The 26295-nt window shown below is 46.5% G+C and overlaps 1 protein-coding gene across 2 annotated transcripts in view; it reads left to right on the top strand.

The window, feature by feature from the left end:
- LOC135042067 (protein phosphatase 1 regulatory subunit 12B-like) overlaps nt 1-25605 on the top strand; it is a 202207-nt gene extending 176602 nt beyond the window's left edge. Inside the window, exons 6-7 of one of the 2 annotated variants that reach the window (XM_063954985.1) lie at nt 78-128; nt 18878-25605. In XM_063954985.1, coding sequence (XP_063811055.1) covers nt 78-128; nt 18878-18964 — 138 coding nt within the window. In that variant the 3' untranslated portion in view covers nt 18965-25605. The remainder of the gene's footprint in view (nt 1-77; nt 129-18877) is intronic. The other variant, XM_063954986.1, reaches the window with a different exon arrangement.
- The last annotated feature ends 690 nt before the right edge of the window (nt 25606-26295 follow it).

Raw genomic sequence — 26295 nt, 5'->3', positions numbered from 1 at the left:
GAATGCAAGTATAATAGTAGTGGGTTGCAAACAAACCATTTATTCATCTATTCCTCCCCCCCTGTATACTGTTGCAGGAGAAGAGAGTTTTGGAGCGCAGAATGTCTGATATGGAGGATGATCTCAAGGTAACATCCTGCACATATAAAACTTATAAAAGCACCACTGGCCCTGCCACAGAGGGAGAGGGAGGGTGAAGTAGGTACAGTGTAGCCGGGCCTGTTTGTGGGATCACGCCTCCTTCATCATCAAGCAGCACAGCATTCACAGAGTACTCTGGTATTGGCAATCAGTTGTGATAGATCTCCTGGTTGCCCGGGACTATGAACTTCTTACTGCACCCTCTAGCCTCCCTCACGTGCATGCTGGCACCCAGATTTGCCTACTTTTGACTTACATGAAAATGTAAATGATCCCCAAAGTTAGTAAGATCAACTTTTTGAAGAATAGACACTGATATTTTTCAGGAATTGTTAGTGTATTGTGTTTTACAAGAGTTTCCATATACTGTAAGTGGTCACTAGAAAACGTATTTAAATGCATGTAGCTATAGGAATCATGGGGGGTAATTCAGACCTGATCGTAGCAGTAAATTTGTTTGCAGTTGGGCAAAACCATGGGCCTAATTCAGATCTGTTTGCTCGCTAGCTATTTTTTGCAGTGCTGCGAACAGATAGATGCCACCTATAGGGGAGTGTATTTTAGCTTTGCAAGTGTGCGAACGTGTGTGCAGCCGCCCTGTACATAAACAGCTTGTGCAGTTTCTGAGTAGCTCTGGACTTACTTAGCCGCTGCGATCACTTCAGCCTATTCGAGCCCGGAATTGACGTCAGACACCCGCCCTGCAAACGCCTCAACACGCCTCTGCGTTTTTCCAAACACTCCCAGAAAATGGTCAGTTGCCACCCACAAACGCCCTTTTCCTGTCAATCTCCTTGCGATCTGCTGTGGATTCTTCATTAGAACCAGTGCACAGCAACGAACCGCTTTGTACCCGTACGACGTGCCTGCGCATTGCAGTGCATACGCATGCGCAGTAGTTACCTGATCGCTGCACTGCAAAAACGCTAGCGAGCGAACAGATCGGAATTAGGCACCATGTGCACTGCAGGGGGGGCAGATATAACATTTGCAGAGAGAGTTAGATTTGGGTGGGTTATATTGTTTCTGTGCAGAGTAAATATCGGCTGCTTTATTTTTACACTGCAATTTAAATTTCAGTTTGAACACACCCCACCCAAATCTAATGCCCCCTACACACTCGGCGATCCACCGCCGAGCTGCCCAACGGCAGATAGGGCCAACGGGCGACTCGGTGACGGGGAAGTGAAGTTTCTTCACTCCCCCCGTCACCCGGCTCCATAGCACTGCATGCCAATATGTCCATATAAGCCTGCATGCATAACGACCCAGCACCAACGTTGAACGAGCGCGGGGCCACGCATCGTTCATCATTGGTGCCTACACACTGAACGATATGGATCCCGACCTCCTCCTCCCCAGCAACACAGCCAGCTGTCCTTCCAGCACTAGGGAGGAGGAGGAGGAGCCCGGGACTGGCTACAGATGTCACCTCCTGAGACTGGGAGGGGATGAAGACGGCTGCACCAGGGCCATCTTAAAAGCAGTGCACTGGGGCCCCTACCCATCCTGCAGTGGTAGGGGTGGGAGGTGCTATCAGTGGCAGCTTTGATGTCCTGCGGGCGGTAGGGGTGTTCTATCTTTCGCTCAGCATGTAGGACCTGGAGCAGTAATATCTGGTAATTACTCTTTTACTGCACAGATGGTGGCAGATAGGGAAGGAGGGAGAACACGAAACTGTAGAAGGGGCATTGGGCTGAATGAAGGGGCCCCGGTACATGACTTCCATGGTGGTAGGGGGTTTTTAATACGCAGGGGAGGGGTGGATAGTGGAGTGGGCTTAATATTCATCAATTTCCAGTGGGAGGGCAGCTTGCTTGACTGCAGATATCCCCAGTTCCTTGAAATAGATGTCTTAGCTTTCAAAAGGATGAAATACTAGAGAGTCCCACCTTTCAGGAGGTACTGGGGACTTGGGTATCAGAATTCAGGAGCCAGAGCAATCCACCAACGAATATAAAAAACTGCATACCAGGCATGTGTAGCTGGTGCAGGGACCAACTGCTGGAAGACTGATATCGTTGTTTCTGGGCATAGTAGAGACAAGCTGCCAGTGTCCACTGAAAGGGGAGAGTCCCAGCTTTTGTATTATACCCTCTAAGTCAGACAAAACCCAAGATATCTGGCTGGGAAGAGCAATTAACAGGCTCAGTACATATGCCTAATGTATTCCCCATTCTTATTACATCCCGGCCTTTGTCTGTGCATCACTGAAAGACTAAAGACTATGGGGGGTGTTGTGTCCGTGTAAGTGCGGAATCTGACATAGCCAGATTCCAATATCTAACAGGGGGAATTCAATTTCATGGGAAGGGTGAGAAGCCTTGCTCCAGCGTTTAAATGCAGGCTCCGACACCCCATCTTGCACCCTTTGCTCAGCCGACCGAACAACCAATTCACTCAAAAGTGCTCGCTACCCAATAGGGGCCCCACTGCTGTAAAGTGGGGCTGTAGTCAGGCGAAGGTTTCGCCGGCAATTGAATTCCCCCCTAAATTGGTAAATAAAGCAGAGTACACTATGGGCCTAATTCAGACCTGGTCACTGCAGCGGCAGCTTATGCAGGCTGAAGCCCTGTGCTGCGTGGGCACGCACAGCAGTCGCACTAAAGTGCACACACAGTGAGATGATGACAGGCAGAGGCGGTCGCAGGGTGTGTCGCGGCAATGCAGCAGCATTTTCAGGGTGTGGCCTGGACAATGCAGGCGTGTCCGGACCGATTGCAGGGCAGCCGTGGCGGCTGCGTGACGTAACGCGCAGCCACTGCAACCCTAAACATGGTGGGTAGCTGCTTGTCTACGCAGCTAGGCTGCGTATACAAATAGCTACATGGCAGGTGCGAAAGCATCGCCGATGTGCAATGCTTTCACACGTCTGCGAAGGGGGGGCAGGATCCGGAATGCGGGGCGGACTTGCCCTGTGCTGGGCATGTCATCTTTGATCAGGTCTGAATTAGGCCCTATGTTTGAGAGAGTTAGAAGTTCAAAGTTTACAATTATTCCTTGTTAAAGTTTAAAGATTAAATCATGTTTGAAAAGATTTCAAATTGCATTATTTCACACTGCACATGCTCAGAAAGTGAATATACGCATATACACCTATAAAGATCGGCACGCGTGTTGCATGTATATCATTTTATAACTGGAGAGGGGAATGGTGGTGGGAAGGGGTGTTCTCATGTAGGCAAAGGCTAGTAAGACAAATGTGGCTAATGCAAACTACCAATTACGTGCTTTAATATATACCTGTTATAAACAGTATATTTTGCTCCTATTATAGGACATGATTAGGTACACTCTGGTTTTGCACTTTCAAAAAAAATAATAATAGTAATTTATGCCCATTGAAATGCAACACAAAGCATTATCAAATATTTAACATCATGAAGAAATACATATACAGAAAATATAAGTACAGTTACTTTAAGTACAATGATTAAAGAGGTCTTAGCATGGCATCATATACATCACTGGTGGTATTATGGAGCATGAAATAACCAATGTCCAAATATCATGCCTACAATATCTTTTAATTTCCTAACAATCAGGTACATGGGAAATTATTTCATGTTTCATGTTTTGGATCTGTATTTCGGTTTGCCAAAACCGCCCTTGCATATTTTGATTTTTGGTCAGTATTTTTTTACAAAAATCATAAAAACAGAATTTTGCCCTGTTTTTGTTCCTACAGTATTATTAACCTCAATAACATTAATTTCTACTCATTTCCAGTCAATGTTGATCACTTCACATCTCACAATATTGTTTTCAAACAGTTTAGGCTAAAAGGTTGCACCGATGTAGCTGGATAACTAAGCTAAGCCATAGCAGTGGGCGACACAAACATGTGGCACTTAAACTTCCAATGTGAAAACAGAGTGGGCACTGCAGTGGCAGACAGGGTAGCAGCTTAATAAACAATGAAAATGTTTGTCGTCCAGGGATGTATCTATGGGTCCAAGCGCATATTTGAAGTAGGGAATGTATTTGTGCCAAAAAAGGGTCATTGTTTGTGGAAAAGAACTGTGGCCACACACTGGTATCCTGAATTAAAATGACACCACACAGTAGTGCCCCTTACTCACATTACACCGCATAGTAGAGTCCTTTATTCACATTACACAACACAGTGGTCCCTTTTCTCTTACGTCCTAGAGGATACTGGAAATACATTTAGCACCATGGGGTATAGAGGGGCCCATTAAGAGCCATGGGCACTTTAAGAAATTGATAGTGTGTGCTGGCTCCTCCCTCTATGCCCCTCCTACCAGACTCAGTTTAGAAAATGTGCCCAGAGGAGATGGTCACGTCTCTGTAAGCTCCTTAAGAGTTTTCTGCATTTATTTTCTGAGTTTGTTGTTTTCAGGTAGGGCTGGATGGCACCAGCCTGCCTGCTTCGCGGGACTTAGAGGGGGTAACGGCCCAACCTCTCTCAGGGTTAACGGTCCCGTTCCCCGCTGACAGGACACTAGCTCCTGAGGGAACTATTCGCAAGCCCCACCACGGCGAGCGTACATTCCCACAGCACACCGCCACCCCTAACAGAGCCAGAAGAAAGTAGAGTGGTGAGTACTAAGCCGGTGTCCCGGTTAGCGGGTCACCGACCATTATGGCGGCATGAGGGTATGGAGATGCACGGCTTCTAAACAGGGCGGACTGCATCTCCTGCTGTGTAAGGACACGGACGCTGACCAGCGGAAACAGTACCCAGACTGGCAACATAGCCATAAAAAATGTATGTCTTCATTTTATGCACTTAGACACATACATCCAGTATAAAAAAGAGCGGGAAGACTGCGCACCATTGAAAGGGCAGGGCTTTACTATGAGCGGATCCAGCAGCTCACCAGCACCATTTTCCCTCTGCAGCTGACACAGATGCTGACTGACAGGGATGCGCAGCTCCTCTGGAGAGACCCCAGATTACCTCAGCGGTACCAGGGGGTCATAGCAGGTGGGGAGCGATTATTAGTGTACTAAGTCCCTAATCTAGGTACTTAGTCTGCGACCTGGCTAAGCTTGGCATTAGCGTTAAGGGCGCCGTGTGCTGGTTCCATGCTCCCTCTGTGTCTCCCAGGAAGGGCTCTTTGTGGGTTAATTGTACATTTAACAATTTCTTGTGTATGTGTGCTGTCACTATTACAGCATGTCAAGCAAAGAGTGTGTTTCATGTAAGGCACAGTGTTCCTCCTCGCCAGGGGGTTCACTAGTGTGTACTCAATGTAGTGTCCCTTCCCAGGCCAGTGGGGCAGAACCAGCATGGCTGGACTCCATTAGAGGAATGATTACCACAATCTCTACTAAGTTATCTCAGAATGAGAAAGAGACGCAATACTTAAGACAATCTATAACTGAATTTATGAAAAGAGACTCAGTACCGAAACCAGCGTCTCAGTCCCCTGCCATTTGTCCGCAAAAACGCACTTTGGCCCATATCCTGCAGTCTGACTTGGATGATGAGGGGTCAGAAATGGAGGAAGGTGAGGTGGACTCAGAAGTGGGGGAGGGTACTCTGTCACAGGGAATAGAGGTTATCATAGAAGCTATCAGAGAAGTTCTAAATATCCCTAATAAGGTGACAGAGGAGAGTGAGGAATCTTATTTTAATATAAAAAAGAAATTCTCAGCCACTTTTCCTGTGTCAAAGGAACTAAATACCCTGTTTGAAGAACCGTGGGTTAATCCTGATAGGAAATTTCAGATCCCTAAAAGATTAATCTCATCTTTTCCTTTTCCTCCGGAGGATAGAAAAAAATGGGAAAATCCACCGATAGTGGATGCAGCAGTATCCAGGCTTTCACGAAAAGTTGTATTGCCTGTCCTGGGTGTAGCCTGCCTAAAAGACGCGGCTGATCGTAAAATTGAGACTACGCTCAAATCCTTGTATACAGCTGCAAGGGTGGCCCAGAGATCCACTATAGCATGTGGGTGGATTACAAAAGCCACTGCCAAATGGTCGGGTAACCTGATTAAAGAGTTAGATAGCTTGCCTCAGGAGGAGGTTATCTTGTTTTATGGTGGAAGCCATAAATGAAATAGGCTTGCTTAATGCATGCACTACAGCTATGGCAGTGTCTGCATGCAGGGGTCTATGGCTACATCAGTGGACTGCGGCTGTGAACTCCAGTAAAGGCGTTGGAGGCCTCCCTTTCACAGGTGAGGCCTTGTTTGGAGATGAACTAGACAAATGGATCTCCAAAGCAACTGCAGGTAAGTCCACATACCTTCCTTCTGCAGCTCCCCCAGCTAGGAAGGCCAACTCAGGTTCAAATTTACAGTGCTTTCGGACTACCAAGTTTAGGGGCAACCCCAGAGGTTCTTCTACAGCCACCAGAGGCGCTAGAGGTAAACCATGCAAACCAGCAACGGCCGGTTCACAGGAACAGGGCTCAAGCTCTGCTTACTCAAAACCTTCAGCATGACGGTGGACCGTGATGCCTGGAAGACTGGCAGGTGGGAGCCTGACTAAAATTCTTCAGTCACATCTGGACAAGTTCATGCCAGGATCCCTGGGTCATAGATCTTATTTCCCAGGGCTACAGACTGGAGTTCCAGGAGCACCCACCTCGCAGATTCTTCAAATCAGGCTTACCAGTTTCAAAAGAAGTATAACTTTACAGGACGCCATTCAAAAACTGGTACAGACTCAGGTCAGGGGTATTATTCCAACTTGTTTGTAGTACCGAAACCGGTTGGTTCGGTAAGACCGATTCTGAACCTCAAGTCGCTGAACCCTACTTACGAGTGTTCAAATTCAAGATGGAGTCTCTGAGAGCGATGATCTCAGGTCTGGAGGAGGGGGAATTCCTAGTGTCTCTGGATATCAAGGATGCGTACCTTCACATTTCAATCTGGCCGTCTCATCAGGCATATCTACAGTTGCAGTGCAGGACTGTCACTACCAGTTCCAGGCCCTGCCATTTGGTCTCTCCACGGCATCGAGGATGTTCACCAAAATGATGGTAGAGATGATGTTTCTACTCCACAAACAGGGAGTGAACATAATTCCATACCTGGGCGATCTTCTGATAAAGGCACCATCCAGGGAGCGGTTGTTGGACAGCATTGGCCTCTCAATCAGACTACTCCTGGATCACAGGTGGATTCTGAACCTACCAAAATCTCACCTAGAACCAACACAGAGGCTTCCTTTCCTGGGAATGATACTGGACACAGAGTCTCAGAAAGTGTTCCTTCCCTTGGAAAAGGCAATGGTAATCCAGTCAATGGTTCATGTTGTCCTGAAGCCAACCCGGATCTCGGTACATCTATGCATTCGCCTTCTGGGGAAAATGGTGGCCTCTTACGAGGCTCTTTAGTATGGAAGGTTTCATGCAAGGCCCTTCCAGCTAGATCTGTTGGACAAATGGTCCAGATCGCATCTTCACATTCATCAGAGGATCTGTCTGTCACCAAAAGCCAGGATCTCCCTTCTGTGGTGGCTACAGACTTCTCACCTAGTCGAGGGTCAGAGGTTCAGGACTCAGAATTGGATTCTGCTAACCACAGATGCAAGCCTCAGAGGTTGGGGAGCAGTCACCCATGGGGTGCAGTTTCAGGGAAGATGGTCAAGTCAGGAAGTCATCCTTCCAATAAACATCCTGGAACTCAGGGCTAAATACAACGCTTCTTCATCTCTTCTTCAGAATCAGGCCATTCAGGTCCAGTCGGACAATGTGACGGCAGTGACGTACATAAACCAACAGGGTGGAACGAAAAGCAGAGCCGCAATGTCAGAGGTGTCACGAATTCTCCTCTGGGCAGAAAAACACGCCATGGCATTGTCTGCAGTCTTCATTCCAGGAGTAGACAACTGGAAATCAGACTTCCTCAGCAGACACGACCTGCACCTGGGGGAGTGGGGCCATCAGGAGGTGTTACAGTGGTTGACACATCGGTGGGGATATCCACAAATCAACATGATGGCCTCTTGACTCAACAAGAAGCTCAAGTGGTATTGTTCGAGGTCGAGAGACCCACAAGCAGTGGCGGTAGACGCTCTGACATCTCTGTGGGTCTACCAGCTGGTGTACGTGTTTCCTCCACTTCCTCTGATTCCAAGAATTCTAAAATGAATAAAAAGCTAAAAGGTTCAAGCAATTCTCGTTGTTCTGGACTGGCCACAAAGGGCCTGGTATACGGATCTACTCGAGTTGCTGCTCAAAGATCCGTGGCCTCTACCTCTTCGCGAGGATCTTCTGCAACAGGGCCTGTTCATCTATCAAGACTTACTGTGGCTACATTTAACGGCATGGAAGTTTAACGGCTGATTCTAGCCAGGAGAGGGATTCCTGACAAGGTTATCCTGACTATGATCCAAGCCAGGAAGTGGGTAACGTCTAAACATTACCACTGTATCTGTAAGAAATATGTCTCTTGGTGTGAGAGCAGACAATATTCTGTGGTAGAATTCCATCTGGGACGTTTCCTGCTTTTTCTGCTGCCGGGTGTGGATGCGGGCCTACTTCTAGGCTCCATAAAAGTCCAGATTTCGGCCTTGTCTATTTTCTTTCAGAAACAATTGGCTTCTCCTCCTGAGGTCCAGAAGTTCTTGAAAGGTGTTTTGCACATCCAACCTCCCTTTGTGCCTCCCACGGGAACCTTAGGATCTCGATTTGGTGTTGCAGTTCCTCCAATCGTACTGGTTTGAACCATAACAGGAGGTTGACGTAAAGTACCTTATGTGGAAGACCATCACACTGTTGGCCTTGACTTCAGCCAGACGTGTGTCAGAGCTAGGGCTCCGTGTGCCAAGAGCCAATACCTAATTTTCCATGAGGACAGAGCTGAACTCAGAACTCATGAGCAATTTCTTCCTAAGGTGGTATCCACATTTCACATAAACCAACCTATTGTGGTTCCGGTTGTTACGGGCACCTCTGCTACTTCAAAGTCCTTGGATGTTGTGAGGGCTTTGAAAGTGTATGTAAAGAGGACAGCTCATCATAGGAAATCGGACGTGCTGTTCGTTCTCTATGATCCCAATAAAATTGGGTGTCCTGCTTTAAAGCAGTCTATTGCACGCTGGATCAGGCTCACTATCCAGCATGCTTATTCCATAGCAGGCTTGCCGGTTCCAAAATCTGTACAGGGCCACTCTACTAGGTCGGTGGGTTGTTCTTTGGCGACTGCCCGGGGTGTCTCGGCTTTACTGCTCTGCCGAGCAGCTACTTGGTCAGGTTCAAACTCGTTTGCAAAGTTTTACAAGTTCGATACTTTGGCCTCTGAGGACCTTCAGTTTGCTCAATCTGTTCTGCAGGAACCTCTGCACTCTTCCACCCGGTTTGGGAGCTTAGGTACTTCCCCATAGTACTAAATGGATTCCCAGTATCCCCTAGGACGTAAGAGAAAATAGGATTTTAATTACCTAATGGTAAATCATTTTCTCGTAGTGCAAAGAGGATACTGGGCGCCCGCCCGGTGCTTCGTTCTTTATACAATGTTAATTGGTTACGTATTAACGTTTGCTCAGCTGTTGCTGTTCCTGTTTCAAGTTTGGTTAGCATGGCTTTCCTCTTGTTCTGTGTGTGCTGGTTCATAATCTCACCACTTTCCTTATCTATCCTTCTTTCAAAATATGTCCGTCTCCTCGGGCACAGTTTCCTAGACTGAGTCTGGTAGGTGGGGCATAGAGGGAGGAGCCAGCGCACACTATCAATTTCTTAAAGTGCCCATGGCTCCTAGTAGACCCATCTATACCCCATGGTACTAAATGGATTCCCAGTATCCGCTACGGGCTACGAGAAAAAGATTTATGGTAGGTAATCAAAATCCTATTTATTCACATTACACCAGACAATATTATCCCTTATTCACGTTACGCCACACATTAGTACCCCTTATACACATTATGCCACACAGTAATGCCCCCTTAGCATTATGCCCACAGTAGTAGTGGCCCTTACACATTATGGGCCTAATTCAGAGTTGATCGCAGCAGCAGATTTGTTAGCAGTTGGGCAAAACCATGTGCACTGCAGGGGGGGTTAGATGTAACATGTGCACAGAGAGTTAGATTTGGGTAGGCTGTGTTCAAACTGAAATCTAAATTTCAGTGTAAAAATAAAGCAGCCAGCATTTACCCTGCACAGAAACAAAATAACCCACCCAAATCTAACTCTCTCTGCAAATGTTATATCTGCCACACCTGCAGTGCACATGGTTTTGCCCAACTACTAACAAATTTGCTGCTGCGATCAACTCTGAATTACCCCTTATGCCCACACAGCAGTGGTGCCCCTTACACATTATGTCTTCAGTAGAAGGGCTACTGCAAGGGCTGTCAGGAGCTGTAGTTTATTATGTACTTAATGATTACTGTAGTGTGACACTGGCACCAGAAACAGTGGCTCCTGTCTGCTGTGCAGTCACCGGGCCACACCGGGTACATAGAAACATAGAATTTTGCTTCAGATAAGAACCGCTTGGCCCAACTAGTCTGCCCTAAACACATCTACATGCACACACTTACACACTAGGGTTTATTTTATTTTGGGGGAAGCCAGTTAGCCTACCAGTATATTTTTGGATTGTGGGATGAAACAGAAGTACTCAGAGGAAACTCACGCAAACACAGGGAGAATATACAAACTCCACACAGATTGGGCCATGGTGGGAATCAAACCCATGACCTCAGTGCTGTGAGGTATTAATGCTATTCATTAGACCATCCGTACATACTAGGGGTCATTCAGAGTTGATCGCAGGCTGCCGATTTTAGCAGCGCAGCGATCAGGTTACTACTGCGCATGCGTATGCACCGCAATGCGCGCGCGCGTCATACAAGTACAAACAGCATTGTTGCTGTGCAATGCTTCTAGCGATGATTCCATTCGCATAGCCGTTTGCAAGGAAATTGACAGAAAGAGGGCGTTTATGGGTGTCAACTGACCGTTTTCTGGGAGTGGTAGGGAAAACACAGGCGTGTCCAGGCGTTTGCAGGGCGGGTGTCTGATGTCAATTCCAGCAACGGATAGGATGAAGTGAGTAAGTAAAGAGCTACTCAGAAACTGCAAAACACTTTTTCGTCCCGCTCGGCTGCACATGCGATCGCACACTTGCAAAGTGAAAATACACTCCCCCGTGCGCGGCGACTATACGCTTGCACGGCTGCAAAAAGTAGCTAGCAAGCGATCAACTCAGAATGAGGGTCATAGTATGTATGAACAATTGATGTGTAGCTGAGCACAAACTACTGTCCCATGATATCAGCCATTCTAAGGTTATATAGCCCTTCATCAAAATCCAGGCCTACTTCTATCTTGCCTTCCCACAATTCATCCCCTTCCATTCTGTTCCCTCCTTTAAAAACTGCAATGTGCCTTGACACTAACACATCAGCCCACCCACCCCCTTTCCTTCTCCTTTATCACACACCCCTTCTCAATTTGCCACTACTTTAAACACCAGCACACACATACACACACCACCCCCATATCCCTTTTTTTAGCATGTCAGCTAACCCGATATCCATTCTCCTCTAAACTACCTGCATCTCATCATCACCATTTCTGCTTCCCCTCTAAATTGCCAGTAAACCCCCTACCCCCGAATGTGCCTTCCAAATGCCAGACATCTTCATCTCTTCTGCCCCATATAGCTTCCCACCATATCCCTTCTCCCCTATATACAGTATACATAGCATACTTGCCTACACTCCCGGAATGGCCGGGAGGCTCCCGAAAATCGGGTGACCCTCCCGGCCCGCCGGAAGAGCAGGCAAGTCTCCCGATTCGCAGGGTCCCCCTGCCTGTCCGCCCACTTAGTGTGTAAAGTGGGCGGTCCGTGCAGTTGATGGCGCGATTCTTGCTGAATCGCGTCATCATAGCCACGCCCCCTGCAGTGTAATGCCGGTGATCGCGGCATTACAGAGCGGGCGGGGCTTAAAGGATGCGTCATCGTGACCCCGCCCTTGCCCCACCCCGCCCGTCCTTGCTCCGCCTCCGGCCCACCCCCTCCTCTACGTCACAGCCTCCCCTGCCCGCCCTCTGAGCCGACCTGGCTGCTCTCTCCCGCAGAGAGCAGCCAGAATGTAGGTAAGCATGATACATAGTAACATGGTAGTTGAGGTTGAAAAAAAAAACAATTTGGACATCGAGTTCAACCTATATTTAATCTCATTATTAAAGGTTGTATCCTTGGATTTCTTTTTCTGCTAAAAATGTGTCTAACCCTTCCTAAAACTCATCAATTTATTCAGCTATTATCACCTTCACCGGCAGAGAATTCCATATCTTTACTGCCCTCACTGTGAAGAAATCATTCCTACGCTGGGTATGAAAAGTCCTCTCCTCTAAACTTAGGGGGTGACCCCGCGTTCTGTGTACATATCTCTCAAAAAACAAATCGCCTGATAATTCTCTATATTGCCCCTTAATGTATTTGTAGATATTAATATTATATCCTCTTAGTCATCTCTTTTGTAATGTAAACATATCTAACCTAGATACTAGCCTTTCATTACAGTCCAACAACTCCATGCCATAAATCAATTTTGTAGCTTGTCTCTGAACTTTTTCAAGTTCCAATATGTCTTTTTTGGTTCCGGTATGAATGGTCGACCATGTTATGGTCGACAGTCATTAGGTCGACCACTATTGGTCGACATTGACATGGTCGACATGGACACATGGTCGACACATGAAAGGTCGACATATGAAAAGGTCGACACGAGTTTTTTAACTTTTTTTTTGTGTCGTTTTTTGCGTAAAGTGACTGGGAACCCCAATTAGTGCACCGCGTCCCCTCGCATGGCTCGCTTCGCTCACCATGCTTCGGGCATGGTGCCTTCGCTCCGCTACCGCTTCGCTCGGCACACTTTACCGTTCCAATCGTAGTCCATGTGGATCGTAAAGTATGGAAAAGTTCCCCAAAAGAAAAAAAAGTTAAAAAACTCATGTCGACCTTTTCATATGTCGACCTTTCATGTGTCGACCATGTGTCCATGTCGACCATGTCAATGTCGACCAATAGTGGTCGACCTAATGACTGTCGACCATGTGAACGGATACCGTCTTTTTTATAGTGTGGTGCCCAGAACTGTACACAGTATTCCAAATGTAGCAGTACCAATGGTTTATATAATGGCAGGATTACACTTTCTTCCCTTGTCTCCATCCCCCGTTTTATGCATGCTAATATACCTTATTTGGCTTTGCTACTGCACACTCACACTGGGCACTGTTACTAAGTCTGTTGTCAATGAGCACATTACCGATTCGCCTACCATTTCCTCATTTAATTTGTAAATTTCATATTTGTTCTTTGGGGCTAATTCAGGTTGCATCGCAAATAGCGATCCAACAGAATTTTTACGATCACCCCGCGGGCGCATGCACAGGGCCCGTTCTGCCTGTGTGCCCACATTTACTGCAACACTCCGTTTCCTAAGCAGAGACGGAGCGTTACAGGGACGTGACTTTAAAATGGGGCGGCTGTAATCAAATGGGGTGGGGCGTGGCGTGGGCGTGATCGGGGTGGCTGCATGATGTCACACGCAGCCACAGCAATCATAAAAATGGCAGTGGGCCTACTGCGGGCGCAGCAAGGCTGTGCCAGCAAGAGGCTATCAGATTTTTAGCGATCAAGCTGAAATTGCGGTGCGACCGCAATTTCAGAGTGCTCAAGGGTGGGTGATGGCGGTTAACATGCTGGGCGGCATCCAGCATGCGATCAAAAGGATTGCAAATTCTGCTACTTAGCATAACTTTACATTTCTCTATATTAGACCTCATACGCCACTTAACTGCCCAGACTTCAAGTTTGTTTAAGTCATTCTGTAGACAGTCAACATCTATATATATCAATATGCCAGCTCTCCTAATAGGCCCTCTCCTCAAAATACTGACTCCCCCTATATACCCCTTCTCAATAGGTCAGCTTCTCCACCCCATAACCCTCCTCAATAAGACAACTCCCCCCCATTTACCCCTTCTCCTCAATAGACCAGCTCCTCCCATATACCATTCTCAATAGGCCAGCTCACCCCATATACCCTTCTAAATAGGCCAGCTCCCCCATTTACCCCTTCTCCTCAATAGACCAGCTCCTCCCATATACCATTCTCAATAGGCCAGCTCACCCCATATACCCTTCTAAATAGGCCAGCTCCCCCATTTACCCCTTCTCCTCAATAGACCAGCTCCTCCCATATACCATTCTCAATAGGCCAGCTCACCCCATATACCCTTCTAAATAGGCCAGCTCCCCCATTTGCCCCTTCTCCTCAATAGACCAGCTCCTCCCATATACCATTCTCAATAGACCAGCTCACCCCATATACCCTTCTAAATAGGCCAGCTCCCCCATTTACCCCTTCTCCTCAATAGACCAGCTCCCCCATATACCCTTCTCAATAGGCCAGCTTCCCCATATACTCTTCTCAATAGGCCAGCTACCCCATATACCCCTTGTCCTCAATAGACCATCCCCCATACGCCTTCTCAATTGTCTCCCAAACACCTTAATATAACAGCCTACCATATGCCTTTTCCTCAATATGGCACTGCCCATATGACTTCTCCTTAATATGCTATCCTCCCATATGCCTTCTCCTCAATATTGCACCCACCCATATGCCTTCTCCTCAATATTGCACCCACCCATATGCCTTCTCCTCAATATGCCATACTCTTCATATGCCTTTTCATCACTGTGCTATCCAGAAGATGGGCGGTCACTTCCTAAATGTCTCTCCTACACAAAATCTTCCCTCCCTCTTGGTGCTCTGGTACCACTGCTGCCCTCCCCCTCCCTTCTCCCCCAATAATGGACACAGTCTCATTTACATCTTCTTGTTCCAACGCTGAGCACACACCCACCCCTGCCCAGTGATCTTTGCCACTGCCCGCGCATCAGCACTTCATGCTCCATACACTCACCCTTTGTTGTGTCCGAGTGCTAAACAGCAAAGCAGCCCCGCTGCCCGCTGACACAGAGAGATCTCTCAAGAGCGGTGTCTGCGGCCGGTGCCTCCCCCCCTGGCTGGCTGGGATATGGACTTTGAGAGCTCCAGCTGGAATGGTGACTAGGAGTCTGGGACATGAGGCTCTCACAGACATGTCTGCATGCCACCCTGCACCTCCATGACTCACTGTCACTATTATTTGGTTATATCCATTGGCTGCGGGTAGCACAGCCGGGTGGCACCCCATCCTGGCCAATGGCAAGATATGCCCCTGTTGTCGTCTACACAAGAAGATAGTCAGCAATGCTTCAAACAGTGCATAATGCAAAGAAAAGAGGTGCAAGATGGAATTGGCCCTCCTAGCCACCCTTATGTTCTAATTATTATTTTAATGTATTGTAATGTACTTGTACAGACTGTGAATTTGTGGAATCTAGATGGGATTTAGTAACAGGGTCACAGGTCTATAACCCACTGCATTAATGGTAGACACTGGTTGCACATCTAATACCAGCACAGCTGTTATGGTGTCAGTAATCCGTATGTGCAACTGGGTGACTGCTCACTTGCTCCCCCTTGAAAAGGATTGTTTAACAGTCAATTGTTTTGTTACACTACTACAAGAAGTCTTCATGGTCCCTTTCTGGGATGAAGAGCCACTCGCAGAAGCAGAAGCAGCAGCAATAGGTGTAGCACTCAAGGATTCTTCTGATGAATCCCTGATAAGAGAGGAGTCAGTCATGCTGAAATTGGATGCAGGACCACTTCTGATCATGATTGAGGATGTTGTTGATGTCGATGAAGGTGCTGGTACCATCCAGAGTGTCCGCACTCACAATAAAAATATATAACAATTGGGGTGCTCCGATCAGCACCGTAACTACGTGTGTGCCAGGTGTCCCTGGCAAACAGCGCAGTTGTCCTGAGGGCGCAAAGGCCAGCGGCTTATAATGAGTCAAACTGATTCATTACAAGCCGTCTCTGCTGTGTGGGCCGGGCTGAAGAAGCCGGTCCAGAGGCAGGGGAGGAGAGCAGCAGCACCGGAGGCAGCGGAGAAGGAGGAGGAGGGAGGGGGACTGGAGCCGCAGCAGCACTATGTAATTGGTGGTGGCGCCGCTGCAGCAGTTTACTCTCTTCCACATTGGCTGCCCGGCGCTGCTGTGAATTCTGAGATGTGCTTCCCTCATCCCAGCATTCACAGCGGCGCCGGGCAGCCAAAGCGGAATTAGAAGGGACGTCTGCAGTGGCACCACCGGCAATTACATAGCGCTGCTGCGGCTCCAGTCCCCCTCCCTCCTCCTCCTTCTCCCCTGCTGCTGCCCAGGCTCTTATCATCTGCCAGCACCGAGGAGCCTGACTGCCAGTGCGGGGAGATGGTAAGTATCTCTCTCTCTCTCTATCTATTCTGTCTGCCACAATTTGTAAAAAGGGGACGCTGTCTGCCGCAATGTGTAAAAAGGGGGACGCTGTCTGCCGTAATGTGTAAAAAGGGGAACGCTGTCTGCCGTAATTTGTAAAAAGGGGGACTGTCTGCCGTAATGTGTAAAAAGGGGGTGCTGTCTGCCGTAATGTGTAAAAAGGGGGACGCTGTCTGCCGTAATGTGTAAAAAGGGGAACGCTGTCTGCCGTAATTTGTAAAAAGGGGGACTGCCTGCCGTAATGTGTAAAAGGGGCTCTACCTGGTGTAGTGGCACTACTGTGCGGTGTAATTTGAATAATGGAGACTACTGTGCACCGTAGTATGAATTGGAATTATTTTGTGGCCATGCCCCTTCCCCATGAAGCTACGCCCCTATATATGTATAGAGTGCCTACGGCGCGCACTGCCCCTGTCTTGCATATGGGGGGGGGGCGCACTGCCCCTGTCTTGCATATGGGGGGGGGGCTCCAATGCCGTTTCTTGCACACAGCGCCAAAATGCCTAGTTACAGCACTGGCTCCGATAGAGAGAATGGGCGGTATTCAATTATTTTCACCCCTTCAACACCCGTTCTGTTTCTGCTGACTGGCGTGGTATAATCATTTCAGCTTGCTACATCTGGGATAGCGAGGGCACCATAACCCTTTACTCAGCTAAACCTGATTACCATGGGTGCTATATGCGTGATAACGGGGATCACTTTAGAAAGGAGATTGGGCTTGATTTATCATTTGAACACCACCCATTGGGGGATATTCAATTGTTTGAAAAGTCAGTTGTGTGTCTGTTTTTTCCTATCTAATAGACAGGAAAAAACAGAGCAACCCTACCGACTTTTCAAACATTTGAATACCCCACTGTGTCCATAGTATATCCAAGGAGATTTTTTCAGGCACTCAGTAGCGAATACTTTTAAACGACATCATGCCACGATAAAGTGCTGTGGTTGTCATGGGAATACAGCCCTATGTCTGCTAGCAACAATATATTTTAGTAATGTATTATTATTATTATTATTTATGTTTTGCGGCACGATAGACTGGGATTGGTTCATTTCAGTCAATACATTACTAGAACAGTGGACTGCAATAAATAATTATTATTATTTATTTATTTTGCACAGCTAATGCAAGATCCAGGTTGATAATCATCATCAGAACAACCACCCATAAGTGATACATCTACAAAGAGATGTATATTCAACTGTTGGGTACTCAGCGCAGTTTGCATTTTGCATGGGCATGCTTTTACTGTATTTCGGCCACGTCTACATGCTTTCCTGGTCCTGTTAGTGTCCCCTTCAGGCAAGGATTTGTATATGCTAAATACTACTCAATCAGGATGCCTACAATATAGTGCAATGTGAAAAAACACATTTTGCATCTTTTTCTCTATCCTGTGTCCAACTTTGCACAAGCCCATTGTTTGCAGTGCAACTTTAACATTGGAATTTAAGCTAGCCAACTGAAAATAATATGCTTCAGTTTCTATGTTCTATAAGAAGCTCACAACACTGGACATGCTCTAAAATAAGTATATATTAAATACTTAAATAATAGTAGTACCAAGTCCAAACTCTCAGATGGATTACAGTGTGGATGCAGGTAGACAAGTAAGTTTCATATGTGTCCAAGGGGGTCATTTAGACCAGGCCGCTATTCAGCACAGTTTGTCGCTGGCGGAAAACTGCACATGCGCTGTGGTAGCACAGTGGCTGCACGGCCACTGTTGCTGTATCGGAAAAACGGGGGCTGGGCAGGACGTCACACAAAGCCGCTGCGAAAAAAAAAAATGTCCGCTGACAGGCTGCGCTGCCAGGGGTAAACCTTAGTTCCAATGCGTGTGCAATTTAATTGTTTACACATTGGAAGACGTCATTACTCATGCTGGGCGGCCTTGCCCTGTGCTGGGCGGTCCTCAGCATGTGCAGAGATTAATGCAGATTTGGCTGCGTACACAGCAATCTGCGTTCATCTCTGAATAACCCTCTAAATCTGGACTACATGCGCGTGGTAAACACTCATGCTGTTGACACAATGTTGTCAGAGAACAGACACAGTTATAATGTTATTTAAAGAATTTTAACCATGTAGGCATTACAATTTAAAACGTGATAGTAAAGCATCATGATTGAAGTTAGACTGTCAATATGGTTAAATTGCTTTAAACAATATTACAGCCATGTTGGCATTGTCTTATTTACGTACTGTAGTGCTGTCAACATTTTGGCTGTTGATCGCAATATTGTTTACAAACTACTTCCCATCTGAGATATGTAAGTCACTAGATTACTTAGCATCTACAGTGCATAGAAAATGATAAAACACAGATACTGTATAAAGGCTTTATTTATCTTTGCTACATCATTAAAATTAGTAATTCCTAACTAATTCTCACACATTATTTTTTTTCAGGTTCTCTCGGACTTGAAATCTGACAACCAGCGTCTGAAGGATGAAAATGGAGCTTTGATTAGAGTGATAAGCAAACTTTCCAAATGACCTTCTGAATTACTAAAGTGGAATACTGTAGCTAAGCAAACAAGTTGTAACCATTCATTAAGACATATTTTTACACTGATGACTGAGGTGCCACCACAAAATTGACACTTGATGCTTTTTTAATATATAGTAACATAGTAACATAGTAATTGAGGTTGAATAGAGGCAAAATGCCCATTGTGTTCAACCTGTATTCTGTATTAAGTTGAGTTGATTATAATGTACCTGCTGAAGTAATGTTTTATGACTAGTTAACAACTATAAATCATGTTACACCCGGATTATCAACGTCAGTATTTTATATGTTATAACCTTGGATATAATTTTCAATCAGAAATGTATCCAATTCTTTTTTTAAATGCATTTACAGAGTCCACCATTACCACCTTCCCTGGCAGGGAATTCTAAATCCTTATTACCCTGACTGTGAAGAACCCTTTCCTCAGTTGCTTACAGAATTTTCTCTCCTCCAGCCTCAGCGATTGCCCACGTGTCCTAAACAGAGTTCTTTTAATAAATAATTCCTCTGATAACTCTTTGTAATGCCACTTTACATATTTGAAGATATTAATAATGTCTCCTCTTAGACGCCTCTTTTCCAGTGTATACATATTCAACCTAATAAGCCTTTCCTCGTATTCCACTCCCTCTAGCCCTTTAATCAATTTAGTAGCTCGTCTTTGAACCCTTTCGAGTTCACTGATGTCTTTTTTATACAGTGGTGCCCAAAACTGAACACAATATTCCAGGTGCGGACGTACAGCGGCAGGATTACATCCTTGTCCCTTGTCTTAATTCCCCGTTTTATGGGGGTCATTCCGAGTTGATCGCTAGCTGCCGTTGTTCGCAGCGCAGCGATCAGGCTAAAAATTGTCACTTCTGCGCATGCGTATGGTGCGCCCGCACGACGTACTTTAACAAAAGCCAATGCAGTTTTCACAAGCTCGAGCGATGCTTTTCAGTCGCATTGCTGATCGTTGAGTGATTGACAGGAAGTGGGTGTTTCAGGGTGGTAACTGACCGTTTTCGGGGAGTGTGTGTAAAAATGCAGGCATGCCAGATAAAAACGCAGGAGTGGCTGGGGAAATGGCGGAGTGGCTGGCCGAACGCAGGGCGTGTTTGTGACATCAAAACAGGAACTAAATAGTCTGAAGTGATCGCAAGGTAGGAGTAGGTCTGCAGCTACTCTGAAACTGCACAATTTTTTTTGTAGCAGCGCTGCGATCCTTTCGTTTGCAATTCTGCTAAGCTAAGATACACTCCCAGAGGGCGTAAGCTTAGCATTTGCACAGCTGCTAAAAGCAGCTAGCGAGCAAACAACTCGGAATGAGGGCCAATGCACGGTAGCACCTTACTTGCCTTCTTTACTGCGCTTTGACATTGTATACGGTTATTAAGCCTATTATCAATGAGTACCCCCAAATCTTTTTCCAATACTGTTACCCCTAGACTTTCCTCATTTAATATGTAGGGTGCACGTTTGTTTTTAGTCCTGAAATGCATAACCTTGCATTTTTCTATACTGAACCTCATTCTCCATTTAAACACCCAGATTTCAAGTTTAGATAAGTCATTCTGCAAAGACTCCACATCTATTTCCGAATTAATTACCCTACACAGTTTAGTATTATCTGCAAAGATTGACACTGTGCTTTCCAGGCCTATATCTAGGTCATTGATAAATATGTTGAACAGTAGTGGCCCGAGTACGGATCCTTGTGGTATTCCGCTGACTACTGGTGTCCAGCTTGAGGACTTCCCGTTGACCACTACTCGCTGTACCCTGTTATCCAGCCAGTTACTTATCCATGTACAAACACTTTTCCTAGGCCAAGCTCTTTAATTTGATGATCAGTCTCCCGTGAGGCACTGTATCGAAGGCTTTTGCAAAATCTAAGTATACCACATCCACTGCTTTTCCCTGGTCAAGATTGTCGCTCACTTCCTCATAGAAGCTAACGAAGTTTGTTTGACATGATTTGTCCATCACAAACCCATGCTGGTTCTTGCTAATAATCTTAGCGGTCTGCAGATACTCCTGTATGCTATCCCTTAGAATTCCTTCCAATATTTTCCCCACTATAGATGTCAAACTAACCGGTCTGTAGTTACCTGAATGATTTTTGGATCCCTTTTTAAATAATGGCACTACCTTAGCTATATGCCAATCCTTTGGTACCATGCCTGATCTAATTGAACTATTGAAAATCAAGTATAGGGGTGTTGCTAGTTGTGACCTAAGCTCCATAAGAACCCTCGGATGAAGTCTATTAGGGCCAGGTGATTTATTAATCTTAATTTTGCTTAGTCTCTCCTGGACTACTTCTTCACTTAAACAAGTATTTAACCATGAATCATTACTGTCACTATCATTATGCACTACTCCCACCATCAGTTCTTCTCTGGTGAAACTGATGAAAAAAATGTGTTCAGTATTTCCGCTTTTATTTCGTCATCATTTATCAATACTCCAAATTCATCTTTTATTGGACCTATATTCTCTTTTTTTAACCTTTTACTGTTTATGTATTTAAAAAACTTTTTAGGATTGGTTTCACTCTCTATAGTGATTTGCTTTTTGTTTTCAATTTCAGCTGCTCTTATTGCTATTTTGCTCTTTTGTTGCATTCCTTGTAGTACTGGAGTGACTCCCCCTTTCCCTTAGATTTAAATGCTTTGAAAGCACGCTTCATTTTATCCATTTCTGCCTTGACCTTCTTGTTAAGCCACATTGGTTTGGGTTTGGTACTCCTGCATTTACTGCCCATGGGAATAAATTTGTGAATATTTGTATCTAGCAACCCTTTTAAAACATCCCACATTTCTGAAGTGTTCTTGTTATGAAACAAAACTTCCCACTCAATGTAATTTAATGCACATCTCAGCATACTGAAATCAGCCTTCCTAAAGTTAAATGTTTTGGTTGAACCCTTATAGCTATGTTTCCTGAACCTGATGTCAAATGTGATCATATAATGATTACTGTTACCCAAAGTCTCCCCAACTTTCGTGTTTGATATAATGTCCACATTATTAGTAATTACTAGATCCAGAGTAGTTTTACCCCTAGTTGGGTCCCCGACTAATTGAGACAAGTAGTGACCCTTTAACACATGAATCGTTACTCCAATTTATATCAGAATAATTAAAATCCCCAAACACTAGGATGTCCCCCAATCCCGCAGCCCTTTTGATTTGCTGCAAGAGTTGTCCTTCTTCATGTATGCTAATATCCGGCTGTTTGTAGCACGTGCCTATGACTAGTTTTTTTGCGTCGATACCCCCACTTGAGATTTCAACCCATAGTGACTCCACATTATCGTCAGTCCCCTCATAAATAACCTCCTTTAAGTATGGTTTAAGAGATGGTTTAACAAAGACATACACCTCCTCCTCTTTTGCTTGCCCTGTCCCTCCTGAAAAGAGAATACCCCTCCGAGTTTGCAACCCAGTTGTGAGAGTCGTCCCACCATGTTTCCGTAATACCTATAATATCATACTTGGCCTTTGATGCTAACAATTCCAATTCCCCCATTTTACCTGCTAGGCTTCTTGCGTTTGCAAGCATACATTTTAGTTTAGCGGTTCCCTTGTCCATTTGTTTTTTTAAAGGTATCCTATCATGGTTTACTGGTGCGTCCCTAGAGTTACTCTTACTGACTGTCCTTCTCACTCCCTCTCCACCCCCACCATACTTAATATTGCCCACCTTACTCTTCTCTTTGATCAACCCAATGTTTCCGTCTAAACTCTCTGCCCTGACATAAGTATTTTCCCTTATGCTACGTACATCATTTTCTATATGCTGTAATGATGACACATAATTGTTGTTAATGTTTTGGCAATACATTTGTTAATACCCTTTTTAGAACCCATGTAAATACCCTTGCCGGCTGCTCTTTCCCTCCCCCCTTCTCCGCCCCCATTTAGCTCACTACCACCATCACTACTAGTCTCACTGCATGACCCATAGTTTCTAGCTAAACCCTCACCCCAGGCTCCTAGTTTAAAAGCTCCTCCAACTACTAACCATCCTTTCCCCCAGCACCGCAGCCCCCTCCTCATTCAGGTGCAATCCATCGCGACAAAAAAGATGGTGTCTGACTGAGAAGTTTGCTCAGTGTTCCAGGAACACAAACCTCTCCTTCCTACACTAGTCTCTAAGCCACACATTTACCTCCCTGAACTCCCTCTGCCTCCCTGGGCTAGTGCGTGGCACTGGTAATATTTCTGAGAATATTACCTTAGATGTCCTTTCTTTTAGTTTCTGGCCTAAGTCCCTATAATCTTTCTTAAGGCCATCCCACCTACCACCTACCATGCACCAAGACCACCGAGTCGTTCTCAGCCCCTCCCAACAACCTATCTACTCCATCCGCGATGTGCCGTACCTGAGCACCCGGGAGACAACAGACCATAGGGCGATCACAATCCCGGTAGCAGATTGCTCTGTCTGCCTTCCTGATGATAGAGTCCTCTACCACCACCATCTGCCTGGGCGCCTCTCTAACTTTCATCCCATCTGAGCCAGAGGGACCACTCCTCCAGTTGCTAGAGGGAACAGTCTCCTCCGGTTCTGTCATTTTCTCGTTATCATCCACTGAATCATCGTCCAATTGTCCAAATTTGTTCGGGTTTGAAAGTTCAGAGATGTTGTGCCTCCCCTTCTTTTTCTTCCTTCTAACAGTGACCCAGCTGGCTACCTGATTATCCTCGTCTACCGGTGTCCCCCCTGCAACTTCTCCACCATCTAAACTTTGCTCGAGATTATGAATATCTCTCAGTCGCGTAACGGTTTGCTCTAGATCAGTTACCTGGGCTTCCAGGGCAACCGTTCGCACGCATCTTGTGCATATGTATTCGCACTGGGTTGGCTGCTCCAGGTGTGCATACATCTTGCACGACGCACTGAGTGAGATTCTCAATCATGGCCCCTCCCATTTGTTTGAAAACTGTAACTCCCTATTACCTTCCGAAGAACAATGCAAAAGAATACAAAACTATGCAATACGATATTGACTATGACCTAGCTGTGATGAGAATCTATATTCACAACACAGCAGAAATAGCCAATTCAATCACATACACAATAAAGTAGATAATCAATACTTATCTGAGTTGGTCCTCTCCTGCGTCACCGATACTCCTCCTTGCAGTTGTTCCAACGCTCTGCACCTCCTTCTCGCTTGCTGCCGTGCACCCGGCTTCCGGCACCTGCTTCGTCCACAGGTCGCAGTCCTCTCTCACACAGGCTGTGACTGCAGCACCGCACACTCACCCAGCAGCAGAAGCCCTCACACCCTTTCTCTCCACTAGCAGCACACCCTCACTCACTCTCACCCTGCAGCCGCAGAAGCACTCGCACGCTTTCTCACCCCAGCAGCGCACACTCACTCACCCAGCAGAAGCAGCCCTCACACTTCCCTCTTTCACACACTTACTTGCTCACTCAGTCACTTCACTAGCTATGGTAGCAGCAACGGCCCGGTAGTGGTAGGGATCTTGCACTCACTCACTCACTCACTCACTCTCACTCCCACACACACAGCAGCGGCAGCACATACAGAGCAGCAGGAGCACACACAGCAGCGGCAGCAGCAGCGAACCTCTTGCTGCCCGCTCCGCTGTACGCAGCCCAGCGCCGCTTCCCGACTCCAGGCCTCCTCCCGCACGTGCGTGCTCACTTCCGCTTCCGGTCCCCGGATCTCCGTCAGTGTGTCACTCCTCCTCCTGTCAGCGTGTCACTCCTCCTCCAATGTGAGTCTCCTCCTCCAAAGTGAGCCCCTTGTCCAAGTGCATATATTTAAAGAAAAATTGATTTATTATTAAAAAGGAATATTGTGTAATAACACCAATCTGAGACCTGCAATGCAGTACTAAAAATATAGATTTTTTTTTTCCATATATAGACTGTTACAATCAGTGGTAGCTCCTATCTGCTATCTTGAGTGGGACTGCCAGCACCTCCCGCTGCTCTGCCGCACCTCCCACCACTCTTCCTGACACATTGTAACACCATGAGGGAAAGGGGAATAAAGAAAAAAAAAAACATGCTTGCTCATGCGCAAAAGCTGCAGTCAGTGTAGTAGAAGAAGGAAAAAAACACTACAAACTTGTGCATGCACACTGATTTCTAGGGGCTAGATTGGCTGCAGCCCCTAGAACAGGCATTCTCAACCTCGGTTCTCAAGGCACACTAACAGTGCAGGTTTTAGTGAAACCCATGCTTGAGCACAGGTGACTTAATTAGTACCTCAGTTATGTTGATTTAACTATCTGTGCTGAAGCCTGGATATCACTTAAACCTGCATTTTTTGTGTGCCTTGAAGACTGAGGTTGGGAATTCCTGCCCTAGAAGCACATTATGGCTGGCATGCGAACTTGTGCATGTGCACCCCAATCCCCCTTCTTCTCTGCTCAGAGCTGAATTAAGGCTTGGGGGCCATGGGCACTTTACAACAGGGGAACCTAAAGTCTTCCCCACTAATTTAACCAATTAGCTTGCAAATATATATATATATATATATATATACCGTATATACTCGAGTATAAGCCGACTTTTTCAGCACTTTTTTTTGTGCTGATAAAGCCCCGTCGGCTTATACTCGAGTCAGTGCTGGCAGTGCAGTGCAGTGGGAAGGAGGGACACGGAGGACACAGCGCGCGCATCTCCTGTGTACCTCCTCCGTCTCCGGCGGCAGCGGCGGGTCTATTAAAGGAAGTACCCGTTCATGAGCTCTGACTGGCTCACAAACCGGCACTTCATTTAACAGACCTGCCGCGGCCGCCGGAGGGACACAGGAGAGGCGCGCGCTGTGCCCTCCGTGTCCCTCCTTCACAAGACAACGCGGGATTGGCGGAAGGTAAGTTATAGCAGGCACTGGGGGAGCATATTTGGCACTTGGGGGGGTCATATGTGGCACTGAGGGGGCATCCATATCTGTCAGCATGAGGGCATATCTGGCACTGTGGGGGTATAACTGGCACTGTGTGGGGGCATATCTGGCAGTGTGAGGGCATATCTGGCACTGAGGGGGCATGCATATCTGGCAGTATAAGGGCATATCTGGCACTGTGGGGGCATATCTGGCAGTCTGAAGGCATATCTGGCACTGAGGGGGCATGCATATCTGGCACTGTGGGGGTATAACTGGCACTGTGTGGGGGCATATCTGGCAGTGTGAGGGCATATCTGGCACTGAGGGGGCATGCATATCTGGCAGTATGAGGGCATATCTGGCACTATGAGGGCATATCTGGCAGTGTGAGGGCATATCTGGCACTGTGGGGGCATATCTGGCACTATGAGGGCATATCTGGCACTGTGGGGG

This window comes from Pseudophryne corroboree, chromosome 2 (assembly GCF_028390025.1).
Source record: "Pseudophryne corroboree isolate aPseCor3 chromosome 2, aPseCor3.hap2, whole genome shotgun sequence".
NCBI lineage: Eukaryota > Metazoa > Chordata > Amphibia > Anura > Myobatrachidae > Pseudophryne > Pseudophryne corroboree.
Note: the sequence above shows the minus strand (reverse complement) of the source record. Positions and strands in the feature narration are given on the sequence as shown.